The sequence below is a fragment of the Homalodisca vitripennis genome, chromosome 1 (assembly GCF_021130785.1).
Source record: "Homalodisca vitripennis isolate AUS2020 chromosome 1, UT_GWSS_2.1, whole genome shotgun sequence".
NCBI lineage: Eukaryota > Metazoa > Arthropoda > Insecta > Hemiptera > Cicadellidae > Homalodisca > Homalodisca vitripennis.
In genome coordinates, this window is record NC_060207.1 from 147,928,530 (window position 1) to 147,952,510 (window position 23,981).

The 23,981-nt window shown below is 33.8% G+C and overlaps 1 protein-coding gene across 1 annotated transcript; it reads left to right on the plus strand.

Annotated features, from left to right (window-relative positions):
• Window positions 1-335: 335 nt before the first annotated feature.
• On the plus strand, window positions 336-20,798 carry LOC124353603. Its single transcript, XM_046803520.1, has 2 exons — window positions 336-1,211; window positions 20,592-20,798. Exons 1-2 carry the CDS (start codon window positions 336-338, stop codon window positions 20,796-20,798), a joined length of 1,083 nt encoding a protein of 360 aa, XP_046659476.1.
• The last annotated feature ends 3,183 nt before the right edge of the window (window positions 20,799-23,981 follow it).

Genomic DNA, 23,981 nt, shown 5'->3' on the forward strand with positions numbered 1-23,981 from the left:
AACTCTCTATAACCTCTGCCTTAATGTCTAACTTATTTTTATTGTGATTCTTCACTAAGATATGATCTATACAAGACTTGGAATTACCACACACCCTGGGAGATAGTAAAAGTCTACAATCGAGATGGCAGTGGCTGAACAGTATGTACGTATTCTTTTAGAGCTCCCTATTAAACCCTTTACAAATAGTAAAATACCAAACTAATGTTCTACTTTTGACTTTATATTACAACATAAGTAAATATCTGTGTCTATATCAAGTGGAATTTGCTACAGTTTCTTTTAAATTTGATAAAAGTGAATATAAGTGGTGCTTACGTCATCATAACCTCAAAATGGCGATGTGTGCAGTCTGTAACAGATCAATAACTGCTAAGCAGATAAAGATAACGTGCTGTGATTGTGAGAAAGACTTCCATGGGTCATGCGTTAAAGTAAGTAAAGCTGATATTGAGTATCAAACTGGTGCTGGAATTGTATGGAGATGCGATCCATGTAATGAGGCACGACGGCGCAGTATGTCATTTGAAGATGAGGCCAGTGATGGTAAGTTGACGCTTAATGATATCTTGAAAGCTATACAAGAACTTACAAGTGAGCATAAATCATCAGTTAAAGATTTCAACACTTCATATGAAGTATTAAATGATAAGCTAAACGAGAATACCTTGTTACTTAAAGAGCAGACTACAAAAATTACAGAATACATGGAGAAGATTGACCAACTCTCAATAGAAAATAAAATATTGAAAGATAGAATTCAAGTGTTAGAGGACAAGTTGGACGAGACTGACCAGTATTCTAGAAGAAATTGCGTTGAAATCCAGGGTGTGCCAGTTAAGGATAATGATGTGATGCAAGCAGTGAAGGATGTGGGTAGTGCCTTGGGATTTGATATTCAGGATACCATGATTGACGCATGCCACACTCTAGGAAAGAAACCTAATTCCAAGGATCCTCCTGGAATTATGGTCAAATTCGTGAGAAGAATGGATGCGGATACATTATTGGCAAAAAGAAGAGTTAAGAAGGACCTTTCTACAAGGCATCTGAACTTGCCAACGGACAGTCCTGTTTATCTGAACGAGTCATTAACCCCAATGAGAAGGAAGCTGCTAGCTATGGCAAGGGATGAGAAGAGAAAACAAGGCTACAAGTGGTTGTGGGTGCGGAGAGGAAACATTTTTCTAAGAAAAGTCGATAATGGACCGGTAATATTAATAAAAAGCCTCTCTGACCTTGGAAAAGTATAGGAAGATTATTGTTTCTTTTAGTAAATTTGAAGGTATGTCCATACTTACAATGCTGTATTCTTGTATGTTTCGTAGCCTATAAACTATTGAATATGACTATTAAACTACTAAATATGTATATTGTTATTTATTGATTTTTTTTCTTTTTTGTATGAGTTGTTATAAAAGTATTGAATTTATTAATCAAAATAATGCTATAGCAGTTGTGCATCAAAATATTAGAAGCATGAGGGCAAATTTTGATATATTTCTTTCTGAACTTTCTGTTTTAACATATTTTCCCAAAATAATAGTTCTTACCGAAATTTGGATAAATAATGATGAAGTACATCTATATAAAATTCCTAATTATATTCTGTACGTTAAAACAAATGAATTTTGTAAAGCTGGAGGTGTTGCTATTTTTATACATTCAAGTATCAATTCAGTCGAAGAGAGGTAACAATAAACTTCAAAACATCCGATGTAATAATTCTTACGTTTAATGAATTGGGCTGTGAAATGAGTTTAATGGCTATTTACCGAAGGCATCAGTACTCAAGTACTATGTTTATTGATGAACTAAGGGAACATTTGAGTAAACCAAGCATTAAAACATACAAATATTTTGTGATTGTTGGGGATATGAATTTGAATATCTTAGAGGATAATAATGTTATAGATGAATATAATATGATCTTATCTTATAATGGATTTGAATCGTTAGTCAACTTACCAACCAGGGTGTGTGGTAATTCCAAGTCTTGTATAGATCATATCTTAGTGAAGAATCACAATAAAAATAAGTTAGACATTAAGGCAGAGGTTATAGAGAGTTATGTAACGGATCACTTTATGACAGCTGTAATGATAAAAACAATAACAGCTGGGATGCCAGCTGATGCGTTCAAGGTCACAGTTGAGCGGCCGGCATATCGTGTCAACAATGAACAGTTGATGAGTAAACTCGACTCTCAAGACTGGAGTAGTGTTTACAATCAATCAAATGCCTCGCTCGCTTATGATAAGTTTTATGAACTTCTAATTTCTATAGTAACACAATCAAAGCAAAGTATTAACTACAAATTTCCTCGAAAACAGAGCTTCATTCAAGCCTATAATTGACTCAACTATATTCTGTGGAGAAAATGAAATACCCCTTCGGGGACATTGGACCATTGACGGCCGAAAACCCTTTAGAAAAGAAGGGCGATTTTCGAGCGTTGCTAGGGTACAGATCAAACTAACGGTCGGAAAATGCACCGGAAAAACTCTACTGATTAGAAGTTCGGCCACTTTAGATTTCACTGATTGGGGTATTTATGAATGAGTTATAATGACGATTTTGTGTATCATTACACTGTAGACGAGTATATAATTATCGGAAAAAATCACTTACGGTCGGAAATAAAATACACCTGAAAAACTCTAATGATTAGAACTTCAACTACTTCGGACTTCGGTTATTGAGGTAAACGTGGTATTTTTTATTGAGTTAGGACGACGATGTTTTGTTATCATTAAACTGTACTCGACTACCTATATAATTATCGAGAACAAAATCACTTCCGGTCGGTAAATACCGAAGAAAAGCTCTCTACTGATTCGTTTTGACGATTTTGGATTTCACTGGTTGAGTGGTTGAGGTAAAAGTAGTAATTATGTTAGGACATTGAATTTAGAGATGAATTCAACGCCGACTAATAAATATATAATTATCGAGAAAAAAACAAAAATAATCACTTCCCTTCGGAATATACTAAGGAAAATGAAATAATACCTCAGTCAGTGAAATCCAAAGTAGTCGGAAGTTCTTATCAGTAGAGGTTTTCCGGTGTATTATCTGACCGGAAGCGATTTTTTCAATTTTTCTTTGATAATTATATAAGTATTAGTCGGCGTTCAATTGATGCCTAAAATCAATGTTCTAACATAATTCTAAGTACCACTTTTATCTCAACGACTCAACCAGTGAAATCCAAAATCGTCAAAATCTGATTCAGTAGAGCTTTTCCTCGGTATATTCCGACCGGAGGTAATAATAATATAATAATAAAAATACTTTTTATTGTGTCAACAATAATAAAAATTACACACAATCGTCAAATTAAATTATTTAGAAATATGTATATCTATTTTAAATTGCCCCCATTCATACCCGTTCATACACAGTCCACACTCATTCCTAAGACTGATACATACTTACAGCCATACGTTTTAAAATCTTCTAAATTTTACCACCAGAAATAGAGGATGATCGAATTACTTTAAATTTCATCCCAGCGGCTCATTATAAACTCTTCCACTGAATAAAACACCCTCGACACCAAAAAGTGTCTCAATCGACCTTTAAATTTTGTTGGTTAATTCAAATTTTTGATTTCATCAGGGAGCTTGTTGATCAGCTTAACACCAACCTCGGATGGCAAACGTTTGAATGCGGCTGTAACCGAAGGTTGTCCCTACCTCTTGTCCCGTATTGATAGACGTCCCTACCCCGGACGAACTCGCACTTAAATCGGCAGTACAGGGCGACATCGAGGATGTAGAGACAGGACAAAGTTAGGAATCCAAGCTCCCTAAAGGCACCTCTGCATGAATTTTGGGATTTAAATTTTGAAATGATGCGGACAGCTTTCTTTTGACTTCTAAATACTCGCTCAAATTTGTATTTAGAACAGCTGCCCCATAGCCTCGACTCGTACATTATATGGGGGTGTACAAGGCCATTTTTAGTACATCCCAGGAGCAAAATTTTGAAAGGTTCCGTAGAGCATAAATGCCTGAAGAAACCTTTGAGCAGGTAATATCAATGTGATTGTCTCAAGTCAGACTTCGATTAAGGTAGCCTACATTCCGAGGAACTTGGTGGAATCCTTAACTTGGATTTTCCTCTATGAGGACATCGTACTGAATACATGAACTCAGAAGCGATGAGTTCCGCCTGGTGATGTACACAAGGAACAAGACTGGTCCAAGTATAGATCCCTGTGGGACTCCATAGTTTCTAATTTAAAATGATTAAATGTTTTTTTCTCGATAATTTTATATGTATTAGTCGGCGTTCAATTAATACCTAAAATCACCGTCCTAACATAATCCTAAGTATCACTTTTACCTCAACCACTCAACCAATGAAATCCAAAATCGTCAAAACTTGAATCGGTTGAGAGCTTTTCTTCGGTATTTACCGACCGGAAGTGATTTTTTTTCACGATAATTATATAGGTACGGTGTACAGTTAACAAAAACAATAACAAAAATCGTCGTCGTAACTCAATCGAAAACCGCACGTTTAACCTCAATTATTGAAGTCCAAATTAGTTGAAGTTCTAATCAGTAGTTTTTCAAGTGTATTTTCCGACCGAAAGTGATTTTTTTCGATAATTATATACACATTTACAGTTTAATGATACCTAAAATCAACGTCGTAACTAAATTCTAAGCAGTCACTTTACGTCCCCACGACGAATTTGAACGAAGTGGTCGCTAATTTAAACTGTTCGCCGTGTTACGGTTCAGGTTACTTTGCGACGTCACGTGACCGCGCCCTATATAAATACCGTGATTACACAACACTATCCGAAAGGCCGAGCCCAAAAGTATCGTTTTATACCTTATGATTTAAACGAAAGGACAATTATATTTTTAACAACGGTCACTTCAATCAGTGAAATCAATCAATTTAATGTTTGTAGACAAGAGTAATGATAACTGTCCTTTTTTCTCCTGCTCCATGCTTTATTTTTTAATACGTCTTAAAATTTCGGGGGGGGTCCGGACCCCCTGGACCCCCCCCTTCGCTACGCCACTGACTGTTGTATTAATAACTCGCTATTTCATACTAGATTATTAACTCAATTTAGAAACATAGACTGATACTATAACAAATTAAACAATTCTTTGTCAAATTCAAATAAGGCCAATCAGATTACTGATAAAAGCTGAATAAAAAGCTTTGGGTTGAAGGCTGTGTCTCACGGCCGACTGGCTCTGGTGGATCGTGCATTGATAACATATGAATTAATGTGGATCTTGTGGGTTGCTCGGTACGGTTTTTCTGATCATGAGGATCAAGAAGTCGATATCTTCGTATCTGAAAATTACGTGAAAAGTGAATCTGTGTATAGCCTTCTCAGAATATTTGTGGAGGAAACTAAACCGAGTTCATGAATCATCTCATCTCACAAGCATAGATTTTTCATTCAACAGATATTGCATTTGGTAACCACTCCATTGGCAATAATTGTTGATAGGTAAATTTCTTGAGGGAAATTTCCTACAATGCTGCAGTTATTTATATTTTTGTTCATTTATAAGAATACGACAAACTGTCTATGAACGATTTTCGTCAAATTTCAATAGTTTCCAATATTTGGAAAGATTTTTGAAATTACTAATCATAATAGACTCGTAGATTTTCTTATCTCACACTATGTCATCTTTGAGAATCAGTTAATTTGACCTGCGATGCTATGAACTCTTTGGTGTTGTGCATAGGTTTTGTTCGTGATCAGGAAAGAGAGCACCATAGGCATATTTTGTCAAGATAGAAAAACCTTTGACACTGGGTACCATAATCTTTTGCTTTGTAAACTTGAAGCCTGCGGTTTTAGAGTCATACCCCTTAATTGGTTTGCTTCTTACTAAATAAAATGAAGAAGTGCGAGCAAGTATCCCACAAAAATAAAAAAACTGTTTGAAATTTTAATGAGTTTAGAGCAGGTGTCCCACTAGTGTCGATTTTGGAACCATTGATTTTTATTATATTGTATATATTATAATGAACTTGGAACTCATATTGAGTATAACCTTTTCTATTAATCTAACGATTCTAGTGTTACTATATCTCGAATCTCTTCCAAAATTGTTACTCAGTACATTAGATCAACTTCATTCATGGTTGTCAATAAATACCTCCAATTAAATGTTGATAAGACTAAGATCTAAACATTTCATTACAATGGAGATTCTCTCGTACTTTCAGATTATGTCTCGCTGTTAGGTATTAAAATGTATTCTAACCTAGAGCGGAACTCTTAACTTGATCAAGTTTTCTTTGCGCTTGCCAGGGCGCTATAATGCCCTCGGTGTCTATCTAGTTTCTTAAACAAAAAAAACCTTAAAAATTGTACATTTCGAACAAATTTACCATTTTTTTAGCTATGGAGTCACGTTGTGGAAGGCGATTTCTGAATCCTCTTTGGCAAGACTTTTCCACTTAAAAAAGTGAGATTAAGATTAACTGCGGCTTCAGACGAATAAAAAGTTGTACAGAATATTTTCCTCAAGAGAGAATTTTAAATTTGACCTCCTTTTTTGTCAAATCTATTTCAATTTTTTTATACAGGGTGTACATAAAGTCCTGCACAGGTATAATATTTTCTGAACGATAACAGATAAATCAACAAGATTTGGTACATCAACACTACACCTAAAAATCTACTTTTTTGAAGGAACTATCAGTTTTCTGTAATATCATGGGGACGTCCCGCAAAGAGTCAGAAGGAAATCTTAGATAAGAGCATAGGTCAATATCATCATTAAAGGGCTTATCTAGCAGAGTTTAATGCCGCAAACCACACTCAAAAAGATTGATCCAGTACAAAATGGCGGCTGTTCAAAGGTTTTATTTCAAAAAGATGTTTACTTACCAAATGTTTTCATAGTAAATGTTCAAATTGTTCACCTCCGGTTATTTGTCAGTTGGAAAAACGCACATAAAAAATATTAACAGAATTTTGCAGGGCAACTTGAGGAATCGTCTGACATTGTTGAAGTACGGTATTCTTTGTCTCACTTCATTTAAATGTTGAGGCTTTGTTTTGTAGACGTTGTCCTTAAGGTAATCCCAAGATCTATACTTGGACCAGTCTTGTTCCTTGTGTACATCACCAGGCGGAACTCATCGCTTCTGAGTTCATGTATTCAGTACGATGTCCTCATAGAGGAAAATCCAAGTTAAAGGATTCCACCAAGTTCCTCGGAATGTAGGCTACCTTAATCGAAGTCTGACTTGAGACAATCACATTGATATTACCTGCTCAAAGGTTTCTTCAGGCATTTATGCTCTACGGAACCTTTCAAAATTTTGCTCCTGGGATGTACTAAAAATGGCCTTGTACACCCCCATATAATGTACGAGTCGAGGCTATGGGGCAGCTGTTCTAAATACAAATTTGAGCGAGTATTTAGAAGTCAAAAGAAAGCTGTCCGCATCATTTCAAAATTTAAATCCCAAAATTCATGCAGAGGTGCCTTTAGGGAGCTTGGATTCCTAACTTTGTCCTGTCTCTACATCCTCGATGTCGCCCTGTACTGCCGATTTAAGTGCGAGTTCGTCCGGGGTAGGGACGTCTATCAATACGGGACAAGAGGTAGGGACAACCTTCGGTTACAGCCGCATTCAAACGTTTGCCATCCGAGGTTGGTGTTAAGCTGATCAACAAGCTCCCTGATGAAATCAAAAATTTGAATTAACCAACAAAATTTAAAGGTCGATTGAGACACTTTTTGGTGTCGAGGGTGTTTTATTCAGTGGAAGAGTTTATAATGAGCCGCTGGGATGAAATTTAAAGTAATTCGATCATCCTCTATTTCTGGTGGTAAAATTTAGAAGATTTTAAAACGTATGGCTGTAAGTATGTATCAGTCTTAGGAATGAGTGTGGACTGTGTATGAACGGGTATGAATGGGGGCAATTTAAAATAGATATACATATTTCTAAATAATTTAATTTGACGATTGTGTGTAATTTTTATTATTGTTGACACAATAAAAAGTATTTTTATTATTATATTATTATTACCTCCGGTCGGAATATACCGAGGAAAAAGCTCTACTGAATCAGATTTTGACGATTTTGGATTTCACTGGTTGAGTCGTTGAGATAAAAGTGGTACTTAGAATTATGTTAGAACATTGATTTTAGGCATCAATTGAACGCCGACTAATACTTATATAATTATCAAAGAAAAATTGAAAAAATCGCTTCCGGTCAGATAATACACCGGAAAACCTCTACTGATAAGAACTTCCGACTACTTTGGATTTCACTGACTGAGGTATTATTTCATTTTCCTTAGTATATTCCGAAGGGAAGTGATTATTTTTGTTTTTTTTCTCGATAATTATATATTTATTAGTCGGCGTTGAATTCATCTCTAAATTCAATGTCCTAACATAATTACTACTTTTACCTCAACCACTCAACCAGTGAAATCCAAAATCGTCAAAACGAATCAGTAGAGAGCTTTTCTTCGGTATTTACCGACCGGAAGTGATTTTGTTCTCGATAATTATATAGGTAGTCGAGTACAGTTTTAATGATAACAAAACATCGTCGTCCTAACTCAATAAAAAATACCACGTTTACCTCAATAACCGAAGTCCGAAGTAGTTGAAGTTCTAATCATTAGAGTTTTTCAGGTGTATTTTATTTCCGACCGTAAGTGATTTTTTCCGATAATTATATACTCGTCTACAGTGTAATGATACACAAAATCGTCATTATAACTCATTCATAAATACCCCAATCAGTGAAATCTAAAGTGGCCGAACTTCTAATCAGTAGAGTTTTTCCGGTGCATTTTCCGACCGTTAGTTTGATCTGTACCCTAGCAACGCTCGAAAATCGCCCTTCTTTTCTAAAGGGTTTTCGGCCGTCAATGGTCCAATGTCCCCGAAGGGGTATTTCATTTTCTCCACAGAATATAGTTGAGTCAATTATAGGCTTGAATGACGCTCTGTTTTGTTCTTTTTCTTTCTTATCCAGTGAATCCAACATCACTTTGGTGCCTTCTACTCGGCCAGAATCGAACTTCGTAAAGTTTCTGTAGCTATACAAGAAAATTTGTGGTACTAGAGTTGCTGTGAGTTTAATTTGCCTATTACATCTTTCCACTTTCTATAAGGCGTAGTTATTAAAGCTCCATATTTTTGGTATTTACCTTTTACCAGTGAATTCATTGGCAAATAACACACAAAACGTCCCCCTGATCCTCCGGTTTCGGACCCCCCCCCGAAAGAAATTTCTGGCTACGCTACTGACAACAGTTAACCCCTTAGTTATGTTAGTTTAGTTCTTCAAATTTCACCTACCATTTATGTGATGTTGTTTTACTAGGTTCTTTTAATATACGCAGAAAGATTGTTAGTTTTCAATGAGTACCGTTTACGATATAGTGAATTAAAAACAATGAGGGAGCTCTCTGGAACTAAGATTGGATATAAAAGAAATGTATTTTTTCCATGACTTAATGTTCTATTAACTTTAACTAACAATAAATGATACATTAATGATAACATTTCATTCTGATTCCAACCAATTATATGTTCTATAAAACATGCATTATGTTTCTTTAAAACAAATTTGAGTATAGAAGTTGAAAAGCTTACAAAGATAAATAATTCTGCTTAACAGAATTTAATTTATTTGTCAGATTTTGGAATTCCTGTTTCATATATCAAGTCAATAAATTCTTAGCCAAAACGCGAGGGTAATTAATTCTATCAATTTCAAAGATTTTCTTCAATAATATAATTTTTAAAATATAAGGAAAGTAGTTTTGAATGATTTTTTTTCCTGAATCAATAACTACAAACATCCTAACTACAAAAAAATATTAATCTTTTGAGACGCACGTGTTGTGTTTATTAGTTTCAAATATGTTGGTGTGCTCAGTAAGAAGGAACGGGAGGAGGCGAAATAGTTTTTTCACCGAAGCCCCGAGTAGTATGTGACCACACATGATACAAATGACCATGCGTGTTTATGCATCGATGGTTTTCGTTGTTCTTAAGATTATTTTATCCATTGAAACCTGTGTGCCTAACTTAATAACTAAGGTTTCTTTAGCTTAACTAGTTGTAGATATACATTTTTATAAATAATTGAGGCTTGCTGCTAAAGGAGAAATTTTTCGACCTATCTTTATATGTCATTTTTGTTTGAAATGATTAATATCACTCAGGGAGGTTTGGGACACTATATATATTTATATATATACAACAGGGTGACTCATGAAGATATACAGAAACTGTGGGAGCTCACTCTAAATGTAATTCTATTCAATTCTGTAATTATTCTATGTAAGAGAAGATACATAAATATGCAAAATTAACACTTTCTGGGATCTCTGGAAGCTGGAGAATCATATATATATATATATGTGATTCTCAATGTAATATTTCTAGCAACAGAATTTTAGTTTTTATTCAAAAATTCGTTTTTATAGTACACTCATATAATCAAGAGAAGAAAGTTTTTTTTATTAAGTTTAACTACAACAATTTAAATAGGAAATGAAACCATATTCGGTTGCAGTAAAAATAGCCTTCAGTTTCGCTCCTCTTGTATTATATGTTTTAAAACTATTTAATATTTTAAAATCTATTGAGATCAATTTTCTTTTCTGGGTTCTGCTGACCACACATTTTGTTGATGTTCTTTGATGTAAATTTAAATTATGTACAAATTATATCAAAATAAAATGTAAATTTACTACCACTATTGAATATATATCATCATATATCCTTGAACATGTAATATATCAGAAAATTGTAACCATAACTTTCTCCCTTTTAATTCACAAATTTGGATTTTCCTAACGTATAACAATAGTTTTCGATTTAAGAAAACAAATTTTAGACTCACTTTAGTTATATTGGTTCAATATTTATTAAACTTACACAATTTAAAAATTCAATCTTATGTTATTTTTGCTACGATTCTCGATATCCGTACTAGATAGAATATCGGTATTGTCGATCGATAACTTTCGATAACTTAAAGTAAAATATCTAATGACAAGACATAATCTTTATTGCAACAAAACTTCTCTATTGTGTATTTAACTGAGTGGTAGTGATAATATATACATACACACGGTACTGGGCGAACATAGGGTGCTGGTAAGATTGGAAGGATAACACGGTTGTCTTTTTTTAAGCTTTGTTTTATTTATGCCAAAATATATAATTTATTTATCCCACCTAATAATTGCTAAAATTTATAATTCTAAAATATTTAATAATGAACTTTCCTATGGTAAAATTCAGTAATATAGGTTGTGATATTTTGACTTTCTGAGCACAATTTTCATAGGTGAAGCGACGTCGAGGTAGGGTTGCTGTCGTTCTCTAACCCGGGAAGGTACATGACGAGGTGGTCACCGGCTCATGTTTTATTCATTCCCAGCCAACACTCTAGAAAACTGTCAAGTACTTATCTCACACCATCACTTACATAGTGTTAATATATTGGTGTATATTGTAATGTTGAACATTTAAAAATATATACCATCTGATATAATAGGCCATTACTTATTCGCTTATATAAGAATTTATGAGAAATCTTCCTTTGCCGCGGTTATCTACACATCAGGCAATTTAAACAAACCAAGAGGAGCAGTATGAAACTGGGTTAAACACAACGGAAATTAATTGTTAACCTAATACGTCACATGTTACTCCTGCAATATACAGTTTAAAGACTCTACACGTATAATACAAACGTTATTAAGTTTTAAAAATGTGCTATATTTATGTAAAATGAGATATAATTAAAAATATAAAACTATCTTGTTATAGAAAACTTGCCTCAGAACCTCAAAAAGGTCTCATTTAGTATAAGTGTTTAATTTATATGTATACCCTGTGATATAGACGTTCAATGTAATTTGATTTTACTGTTTACACATTTGACACTAACTTGAGAAATAGTTACTCTTTTTCAGAGAACACTTCATGCTTCTATAATTTCATCACATAATAATTTTAAATATTTTAGACTCGTAATCCCTTTTATGGGTTAAGCCACAGTCCTTAGCATGTTTGATATGGATTGATGATGCTCAAGGGATCTATAGTGTTGAAACTATTGATTCTTGTAGAGAAAAAGTTGTTTTTATATTCCAAAATGTAAACTTCCCCCCATACAAAATCTAATTAAATACTTTTAGAGGATAAGATATACTAAACAAATGGTACTGTAATTAGGTTACATTACAGTATTAGCCCCGTATACTCGTAGTTGATTAGGTATCTAGATAAAACCGGTAAAACCGGTAAATCACTCAGTTGGTTTACTCAAAAACACGGTTATTGTTAGAATAGACACCGAAACAAAAATACTGAATCATTTTATAAAATCACATTAAAAATTAGTAAAGCAACGGAAACCATTTAAAGGATAAATTTAGGTTTGTTTCAACTAAACAACCCAATTTTGTGTACAAAATACGTGAAATGGTGGTATTTGAAGGACGAATGAACTATAAACAAATAAGGTAATTGTTTTGGAGTCCGTTAAAAATGTTATTGCTCTCATTACCTACGAAATGAATTTTTATTATGTGATATATCTGTACATATAGGCCTATGTATATAATATTCAGCATAAAATTTTAACTTTTTGAAGTAAATCGATTTTTTATTTTATTACAATTGTTTTGTTGTTGTTAATGTTATTGAAATACAGTTAGTTAATTTGAACAAATAATATTTTTTCATAACAATGGTGTCTAATTATCTTAAAGATAATTAAAATTATGTAAAATGTAGTTTTTTATTGCATTGGGACTGAAATTGACTAATATGCTTATACCATTCATGATATTTTGAGTTTCAAACTGTGGCCTCAAAAGTACATTCCTTCTGTAGATACCCCAGTTTCATTTTTTAAGAGTGAAAGTTTGTTAATTTTAATATTACAGTAGAGACCACGAAAAGAGTGCAGTTGGTACACGACAACAGCCGTCCGGCACGCTCGCTGCGGCTAACATAGACCGATGTCACAGTGTTGTACTGTACAAATCTCAAACAAATTTAGTTAATTATTCAATTCCTTCCATATATATTATTTGGAGGGGAGTATAAATTTAAGTACTGTATAGGCCCTAGCTACTAGTCTAACGGCTGAGAAACCACTCAACTGAGTCTAGCCGTGTCTTTTAAAACTGAGCTTCCCGTAGCACTGATATATTTACTCGTTTAGGCCCCTTATTGAAATTAGATATACAACTGAAATGTGCAAGTTAAAAAAGTAAAAATAAATATAATGCATTTTTTTACTGTACGAGACTCATATATTTTGAATTTATAACAATCCTTTAATTTAATTTCAAATTAAAAAGTACGCATTATTTATTAATTTGTCATAAACTGTTAAATTTATTATAATTACTCTGATATTATTAAAATCCCTTATTACCCAGAAGATTTATATATGCTAGTAGAACCCATACCTGATAGTCGATAGGTCTGGCTTTTTGTGGAGGATGACGGTTCGAGTGGGTCGAAGTCCTTTAATGTAAAAAACACTATAAGCCTAAACACAAGGGAGCACAGCTTCGTCTGCCCCCTTTCATTGGACGAGGCTGAAACAGAGCTAGTCCCTTCATTTTCTAAGGTGACCATGATCATTATCCCTACTTATCCAAAGGAGGTGGCCTTTATCCCCTACGTTGCACATCCTGAATATTCTTTCATTCTGGAAGCAGCGCAAAGGTGCAATAAGGGGGCATTATATTTATTATATTATTTTTGTTTGGTGGGAAAACCCTTGCACCTGCGTTATGGTAAGAAAATAACTTAAAGTACCAGATTGATCATGATAAGCGACACACGAGTCTATCGGGTATTATGGTGAAAAATTAGTGACAACATAATGTTATTGAAAACAGCTTGAGTGTGCTGCCTTCTTTCTCACAGTGTTGACCTGATATATTTCTTTTTATTTTATTAGACTATTTTCCTCTTTCTTTTCATTACCACAATTACGTAAATTCCCACCTCTTTTTGGATGGATTTTTATAATCCATTCGAGATTTAAATCGACGCTAAACAAAACATATTTATTCCTTGAATTCAACTAGAATATTCACAGTAAGACTTTCGTATTATTTGTCCTTTAATTATTAAGTTAACTTTGAAAATTGAGGAAATCCTTTTTCATAGAAATAATCAACCCTTTCCAATTATCAACTGAGTATTTAATGCAAGAACATTAAAGTGAAGGGTTGCGCATATAACATTTATGGAAAAAGCGATGAATGCATGAATAAAAAGGCCATTGCATGAAAAGAGGGAGTCGTATTTCATTATCCAAGCTCTCAAAATTCTAATTGGTTTTGCCAATGTTTCCGTCATTTTATAAAAAATTAATTGCTTTATTTCGTCTTATTGTTATCTTTTTTTACTTTTGATTTAAATAATGACTTATTTTAATGGGAAAAGTAATTATGAAGTACATAATTATATAATGCGCATTTAGTCTTTGAAAACTTAAAACTTAATGGATATTAAGGAATATTTTTAAAGATATTTTATCTGTGTCTATTAATTAGTTGTGTATATAGAGTTGTTTTTGGTTTTAAAACTAGTTAAACAGAGAATATTAGAAAGCAATAGGACCGCTTTCTTCTACTACAGTTGTAATTTGCTAACGTACCATAAGGCAATACTGTGCGAATTTCCATGAGTTTCTAATTGTATTCTAATCCATTTGATTACAATTTGAATTGTCCATTATAGTACACATTAATTTAATTACTCAATAGTAGTATTCAAAATAGCAGTAATATTTTAAAAGAATTACTAAGCAATACAATTAAATAATATGGATACGGTAAATTTTATCTATTTAAATTATAAAGAGGATTTTACTATGTGTAACTTTTGAATCAATAATAAAATATATATTTCTCAGAATACTTATTAATAAATAAGGTTCCAACCAAAGTTATTTCATACTCTATTTAATCATAAAAAATAAATTTAATGTTTTAATTTTTGTAATCGATGTTTTACTTAGTTGAATATAAAACTTATTAATTTCTAACATGGAGTCTTGCCAAATATTTCATACTCACAATTATTAGACACGTTTGAAAGGAAATAAGAATATAATATCGCTCAATGATTTTCTATTAAATGTCAATTAAATGAGCTATTTTATTAAGTTAAAATAATAGTTTAAGCACTCTGTTAATTTTACATAGAACATTCTAGTCAAATTAATAATGCTATCCACACGTGAAATATTGGCATCAGGATAAACTGGCATCTAGTCGAAAAAATAAAGACTGCTTTATTTTTCTATCACACTATTTGCTATAGATAATAGTTAAAAGCCAGAATGTGTCTTTTCATCGTTATGTAGGAATAATATATGAAAATACATTAAAAATTCAGGACAAACTATTTTTAACTAGTACGGGCATCTTATGAAGGTGGAACTTCGCGACATAATGTATACACGGAACGTTTTTAAAACCTGTAGTGGTAAGAATAAGTGTGGCCTTTTTGTTAAATTTATACTTTATTACTTTAAAATTAAAAATTTCTTTCTACTCTGTCTATGTCTTCTTTTAAATATGACGTCAAACATGGTTAGTTTGTCTGTAAATGTTATTTGTTAACACTACATGTGCAAACAGATTCATATAATGAATTCATGAATTTACAAGGATGCAATGTTCGTTGGGATTATTAGTTTTAAGCTGTTTTAACTTTAAGTTGATCGGTACAATTTTTTTTTTCGTACGTTTAATCGATTTTCTGAAAACTCACGGGCCCTTTACTGGAAAAAAGGATAAAGGACACCGAAGGACATATAAGTAAATTTTCAAAACATAAGATTACAGCAATACTCGAACACTAATCTATCACACATGTTTTATATTCTACAGCAAAAACTTTTCGATATAAAAGTGAAGAATGAAAATAGTACTTTTATCTAATATCTGGATATTACTGGTGCAACATTGTAGTGTATAACAAACTCATGGGTTTCCTTACACTAACCTGTCTCGTTTCGTTAAGAAGTAAATTTAGAGTAACTAGTAGTTGCCCGCGGCTTCAAATTCAGTTTCTTGACGAAAAAAGACTCTCCATGGGCATATTATTTCTAATTGCACTCTAAACACTCCAGAGATAAGTGATTGTCACTAAAAGGTATTCCAGTCTCCTATCCATTTTAGATTTACACGTAATACGAGTAAATAATACCCTGAAATAACACGAATTATATTTAATTACTGATAAACAGCGATTTCAGTAGTAAATAAACTATTATAAGCCAATGTGGAAGAGTATTAAATTTAAAAGCTTTTCAGTTTACGTACTTAATATGTAATGAAGGTTGGGACTCTATGTAGTTTGGAAACAGAAGAAGGCATATTTTTATGTTATGTCAGTATCTATGGATAACAGCTTAAGACGTTAAGCAAAAAATTAGCAATGCTTATTATTTTAGGCTTTGCACGTGTATGATCACTTCTGGTTTGAGTGAATTATATTCACGACACCAATGCTGGAGTTTGCCTTGTAGCTATGGTCGAGACAATGTGACATAAATGTATAGCTATTGCAATTTTAATCTGGTCGTTGTATTGTTTTGAGCAAAGTTAATTTTGCCTTGTTTCCTCAATAAAATATATACATCTACATAATTATGAGGGCTTTTTTTTCCTTTTAAAAATTAGGCTTTACTTCTGGCAAAAGACAACTAAGATGGGTTTTATAACAGTATTCAGATAACAGTTACATTTAAATAGTAACTTTGCTGTTGATATCTCCGTTAAAGTATTCAACAAGCACTGCATACTTAATATTTGCTAAAACGTACAGTTAAAAGTATATTTGCCTAAAAACGTCTAATTTTACTATTAGATAAACTCTGTGCTTAAAAATATTCCAGACAAAGTTGAAATAAGTCGTGTTGTTATTCTCAAGCTGTCTCTTTTGCTTTCAAGGCTTTAATGTAAAGAAATTTATAATAATAGTTAAATTAATTAATTATATGGTTGTGCTGTCATAAAAATGTTTACACATAACAGTTGATTACATTTAACAGGCTTATATATATATATATATATAATATATATATATGTTGTATGTACTCCAGAGATAAGTGATTGTCACTAAAAAGTATTCCAGTCTCTTATCCATTTTAGATTTACACATAATATTAAAGAACAGTGTTTTGGAACCATGAAGTCGGGTCACTTAAAAAGGTGTAACATATGAATAGAAATGCAGTTCCAGTGATAAACAGGGTTGAAGTCTTACGGAATGCATAAAAGAGGACAGCTTGCCGTTTCTGTAAGTGCAGTTAGTAGCAGCCTGTATATATAGGTAACAAAGGTATAACATCGGTAATTTGAGGGATTAAGTGTACAATAAGTCAACATAGAAAACAATACACTGAGCATTTCCGAGTTATTTTCTCCTACAAATGCGGAACTTATTAGTTATTGTTATATAAGAATTATTTTCAACTACGAATTCAAGATATCAATCAAAAGTATAAAATGAGTAAAGTGTACATCTTGAAGAAGTGTAGGTCTCATTGAAATTTCATTCTTCATTTACTTGACATCTGATACGGTAATGATACTTGACTTAAAGTTAATGCAACTTATCTTTATGGCGTCTATTACCTCTGTTGGATCTAAATAATGAATGAGTAAGGGAAAATAAAATGCTTTCAAACGTGGATAGCATAAATATTATGTACAAGCCTGTTTTGTTTAATTATTACGAAATTCAAGGTACTTCGATTATAACATATCGAATATTAAATGGTTTGTAAATTTACATACAAAATTAAACTAATTCTAATTATAAAGGTGTAACTCTGTAACATCATTTGTTTACTTTCATAAAAAAAAACTTAAAATTTGAAACTAATAAATTAGATAATTGTGTACAAAGCTATTAATTTTGCTTTCTAATACATTTCTTCCTGCTATGTATGGCTTGGAACATCTCGTCCTTTAAGTAAAAAAACGGTTAATAACCTTTCATATGTGCTTGAGACATGGCTTGGTCACTTGAAGAGGTGTAAGATATGAATAGAGATGCAGTTCCAGTGATAAACAGGGTTGAAGTCTTACGGAATGCATAAAAGAGGACAGATTGCCCGTTTCTGTAAGTGCAGTTAGTAGCAACTCCCTTAGACTTCTGTGTCTGAGGGTAGAAGCAATAAGTTGTGGAAATCAGATTTTAAACTGCCAACTTTTAATGAAGATTACTTGGAGGCCTATTTAAAGGTAAAAGGTGGGGATATTGATACAACATTATAATAGTATATTACATGAAATAAAAGGGTGGCTTATTAAAGTTTTATGGAACACATTTCAAAAATTAAAAGTCGCAGGAACCAACATCATATTCACCAAGTTAGGGTGGATCAAGCTTGATCTAAATTTCTAAAATATAAAACGTGTGGTGAGTGATTGTAAAAAAACATTCTTTACATATAAAAACAATATACAAAATATTTGATAGCAATATGTTTATATTTATTATATGGGCATATTAAAATAAGGCTAACCCTCTTTAATACAGGTGAAGGTATAAGGATAAAAAAGTGTTATAAAGAAGTAAAATATAAAAGGTATTCATTAATATTTTTTTATAATATTTTGTTAATAAAGCTTGGATGATTCTTTGCTTTGATAATCTAACATAACTGATGGCGTACCTCTAACAAGGTTAGTAAGGAAATCAGGGTATTAAAAGTATAAATGAGAAAAGCGTGAGAAATAAATAGATTTATTTGTATATTCTAGTAATAATAATAATTAGTACGAGTGTACAATTATTGCCAGTTGCCAGTTGATTTACATAGTCTCACTCGGACTTATTTGAAATCACAAGGTAAGTTTCTGACTAGAATTATTCTGTGGTTTAACATTCTATTTACATATCTCTGTTAGAATATTCTCATAAACCATCCGAGTTAAGCTGTAAAGATAATATTCGTTTGCATTTTATAATTGTATGTAATTCAGAAACTGAATGCTAAAGTGGACGGAATACATTATATTAATTTTGTTTTGCTGCTATCTTTTAAAAACCTGGAACATATTTAAACTCTAACAAATATAAATTTAATGGTAGAATAACATTAAAGTAACAATTGTAAACAATTCCGTAGATATTTTTATGAGTAAAATAATAAATTATTTCTTATTATCATATAATATTGAATAGTTAATTTGACCCACACTGTATTATTACAAACTTATAACAGTTCAAATACGAAAGCTTTGATATTGACACAAATAATTATACTAAATGGTTATGATGCAGAATAATGGGTACGGCTATTACCACAATACAGTATAATGAAGCCAAGCAACGTTGAGCAAGGCCCGCTCGTTCGGCCGGGATGGATGTGCGATCCTGTAGTTACAAGCTCCTCCGCTCCCCAGGTCCTTACAACCGTTGGTCCCCCAGGCTGTGTTTGGAGAAGAAAACTTGCTTCCCTCATCTCACTAAGGAGAAATATTGGACTCATTGAGCTTTCCATTTGTGATTAAAATAGATCTATTCTTGAATAAAGTACAAATAATACAGAATACATTCATGCTAGAGTCTTTCCAGAATTACTATAAATTATATATTTTAAGAATGTTCAACAATACCTTTGAGAAGGGAAGGAGATACTGGAGATACTTAAGGAACTTCTTAAAAATCTCACTTGTATATTATCAGGAAGTCCCTGTTTCCTTGAGATGAGCAATGGGATATATTTACGCATGGTTCTAACGCATTCATGCCCGAGGGTGACCTAAACACTCTCTCCCGTCATACCTAAATTCATGCTTGATGGAAGATCACGATTTTTAACTATGTTGTTACGCACCTAGTGTGTAAAGAAGAGGAATAGTTTGGCTCAAAAATACAGTAACCTGTGAATTTTGGCATTTTTAGCAAACATATCTCACTACTAAAAATAATTATAAAATTGGGGCAATTTGTTTTACCAAAGTTGAACAGAAGTGGTGGATTACAATTTCGATTGTAAGTTTAATGAATGAAGTGTAAAATATTTTATGACTAAAATTTGGAATAGTTTGGCAAGCCTACATTTAAAATTTTTTCTTACACTCCAAACACCACAATCGGTAAAGGGTTTTCCCGAGGGAAGTTAAAACGTCACTACCCCATCACGAATGGTAGACACTGATTCACTTATATTAGAACAATCAAGTTGGTTGGAGACCATGATCGTTCTTGATTCATATCAAGAATGAATGAAATGAAATTATTTCAACTGGATTTCATTCAAAAATTAATAATAAAAGGAAGGACATATTCGGATGTTTTGTGCCTCTTACCATGTGCTAGAATGATATCCAACTTGAGTTATCCTTAAGCTTAAAGTTAAGTCAGTGTTGGTTGGCAGACCTGGTCTGCAGAAGATTGACGGGTGTTTTAAAGCTCTGTTATTTTTATTCAAATTACATAATTATTTGCATGTTACATAGTTTTTAATATGTCGGAAGGCTTAATTGTGCTTCGGTAGAACATTTGCATGCTGTGGTTTTGACGGACAATTGTAAGTAGCTGAATGTGGTTGTCGTGGCTAACCAAACTCAAGGACACGTGCAGCAGCGGGACTACACGACCGTGAGCAGTTTCGAGTCTCGACGCGGCCACCGTGCGCCGCTGCCAACACAGCCAGTCGCTGCCCGCCGCCGAAATATCCCTGCTCTGTCACTAATCACTGTCACGAGCGGTCCTGGCCTATCTACCCGCTGCGAGTGTTGCTGATTGCGCCTTCAATTCCCTCACCACTACATTGCTGCTCACCTTGTACTGCGGTTTGCTGTTCTTCAAACGCCGGCTGAGAAGTTCTGTGACTGTTGCTGTTCCATCAGTTTGGACTTGAACTGTCTGTCCACAAAAATTGGAGTGCCTTTTATGTTTTTTGTTCTTAGTTTTATTGTTGCATGTTTGTTTTTATCTTTGTAAATTATTATTTTACCAATTAAGCATGTATTATTATTTCATAACTTACTACATTTCATTTGCCATTTATTCTTGTACCATATTCTTTAAAATGGTGATTACTCGTGGCATGTCAAATGTCGCAATGCCTGTAATAGAAGAAATATTTACAGATACAAACAATCTTAACGATGATACCGAGTCCCTTGTCACGAGCCTGTATACGAATTTAAAAAAGTTAGAAGCGAATCATCCTCACATTACTTTATCTGATCTTGTGCTAAATATATCCAACTTACTTAAGCGATTGGATGAATCACTGAGTACTACATCACATTCTGAAGTTGTAATTAAGGAACTTCAAGGTAATATTTTAACTCTTGAGTCCAGACTTGAAAAAGAAAAAACAACGGAGGCGATCTGACTTAAATGAATCATTTAATGAGCTAGACGTTATCCGAGAAGAAAAGGACCGTATTTTAAGAGAAAATAGCACCTTGTCTTCCAGCTTAACTAATGCTAAAACCAAGTTAGAGAATCTGACACATGACTGCTTGTCATTGAAATCTTTGGTCACTGACAGGAATAGTGTTCTTGATAAGCTAAAATCAGATCTAATTGCTTCCAATCTGCAAAAACTCAGAGCTGACAGGTATTGTGACGGAGCTGAGATCTTCTATTGCTGAGTTAGAACAAAAATCCTGGCTGAATAGTAGATGGATTGATGACTCAATTCTTGATTCCTACTTTCTGTCTTTTGAGCAAAACAATAAGGACAGCTTATCTAAAGTTGTTTTTTTGGGTCCAACACTGACTCAACTAATAAAGCATGGCAGCTCTGCTGATGTGAATGCCCACCTAAAGGAGTTAAATTTCTTTAATTCGGATTATGCATTTCTATGCATTAGTGACAATCCTCTAGTTTTCAGGTCGGATACTGGTTCGCATTGGACCCTGTTGTTTGTCGACATTACTGGCCAGAAGCTGTATCACTTGGACTCACTCCACGGCAGTAACATGCCTGCCGCAAAAACTAGTAACAGGCAATCTTGGGTTCAGTGAGAGTAACTTGTGTGAGTTGAACTGCTGTCAACAAAATAACTCTTTTGAGTGTGGCTTGAGTGTACTAGTAAACACAAAGTTCATTAATGATGGTTTCTGCAAAAAAACTACGACAGGTGGCATTCGTTTTCCATGAGTGGTACAAGCTGTTTACGGAGAACACAAGTAATCTGTCAATCGGAGAAACAAACTGAACCGGTTGTGATCGAGTCTAACATTAAGGGAAATTCCTCAAGCCATTGATGATGGCGATAAATGGTCAATTGTAAAACACAATCGGAGAAGGAAGGCAAAAAATAAACTTAACAGGGTGTCAAGCCGTCCCCATCGTTGAGACAAAGAACAAATACGGAGAACTAGCGTCGTTTGAGTCGGAGGATGTCCATGACACTGGGCGTGTGAAAAGTGCTGTTTCTTTTTTTTGTTATTCATTTCTTTTATTGTTACTTTCTCTCTGGGAGTGTGGAGGACGAGCCAGCAAGAGAGGATGCCATGACTCAATGTAGATTAAGTCTAAATGAGTGTAAGAAGTCAGCGGAATGTGGAGAGCGACGTGAAACGGATGTCTGTCATTAGGGAATCTAATAGTAGCAAACGACAACGGTGTCGTAATTGTAAGGTCAAGTAAGGACCCTGAAACTCACGGACAGCCACCTTAGCCTAAGAAAAAATGTAAGTAGTTTAAATAGTAAATAGAGATTCTATACATAAAAAGAGTAGTCCCCAATGTTGTAAATAATAATAATATGTATACCGTCTACCTTGAAAAGTTGCCTGGTTATTGGGGATTCGGTTACTAAGATTTTCAAGTAAACAATGTGTATATAGGGGAGCTACTGTTGATGTAAATCCTGGTGCAAAAATTTTAAACATAAAGAGAAAACTTAAAGATTATCTTCAAGTCCAGCCACCGGTTATTTATATTCATGTCGGCACAAATGATGTGGCTATGGGTTATAATAATGGTGGGGCTGGATATGATAGTGGTTGTGGCAAGCAAGAAAGAGGTTTTGCACAGGATGGCTGAGCTGTTGTATACTTGTAAAGACTGAATTTCCTAATGCTAAGATAATTTTTAAATAGCATCTTAAGGCGTCGGGGATATCAATGACATAGCTCTAGATTTAATCTTAACGAGCAGTTGTTTTTGATGTGTAACAACTTTAATGTTGAATTTATTGATCTGTACAATTGTATTCGTAGGCACCACCTTGCTATAGACGGAAAGGCACCTAAAATAGGAGTGGCAACTTTGAATTGGGCCACATTATGCTCTCCACGTTACTAAAATCTACTTCTAAAACGCTCACTTTCCGATTCGGTGGCTCCCATCCTCTCTAGCAATGCCCCTGCAGCCCTTCCCTGTCGCTCCTAATCCTTTTGTGCCTTCCTGTGGGCCCACTACTGGGTTTCCCCGTGATCCTTCACCAGAGATTTCCCGTGAGTCCCTCTCCTGTGCGTTCAATAGCTTATTTTCGGGGAAACGCACGGGTCGTACGGGGTGATGAAGGGCGATCACTCCCTAGACACTCTTAGGTGGTACATCAAAATGTCCAGGGTATTATGCCTAAACTGGCCCAGATTGAGGTTATGGTGGATCTGCTCTCGCCTCAAATCCTATGTTTCTCAGAACACTTTCTGAGAGAATCAGAGATGAATATTTTTGTTTTGTCTGGGTTTAAGGGTCGTGTCCAGTTATTGTCGGTCCCGTTAAGGGGCGAGGTGGCGTGTGCATCTTGGTTCACGAGGGTCTGAGGCATTGTCATGCTGTTGACGTTTCGAGATTTTGCAAGGAGGGTTCTTGTGAGCTGGCCAGTGTTTCAGTGGATTTAAGCGGTTCTCAATATTTAGTTATCTCTGTTTACAGACCTCCACATTCAGATTTCAGTAACATTGAATTGTTCTTTAATTCTTTAACTGATTGTCTTAGTTCTATTTTGAAAT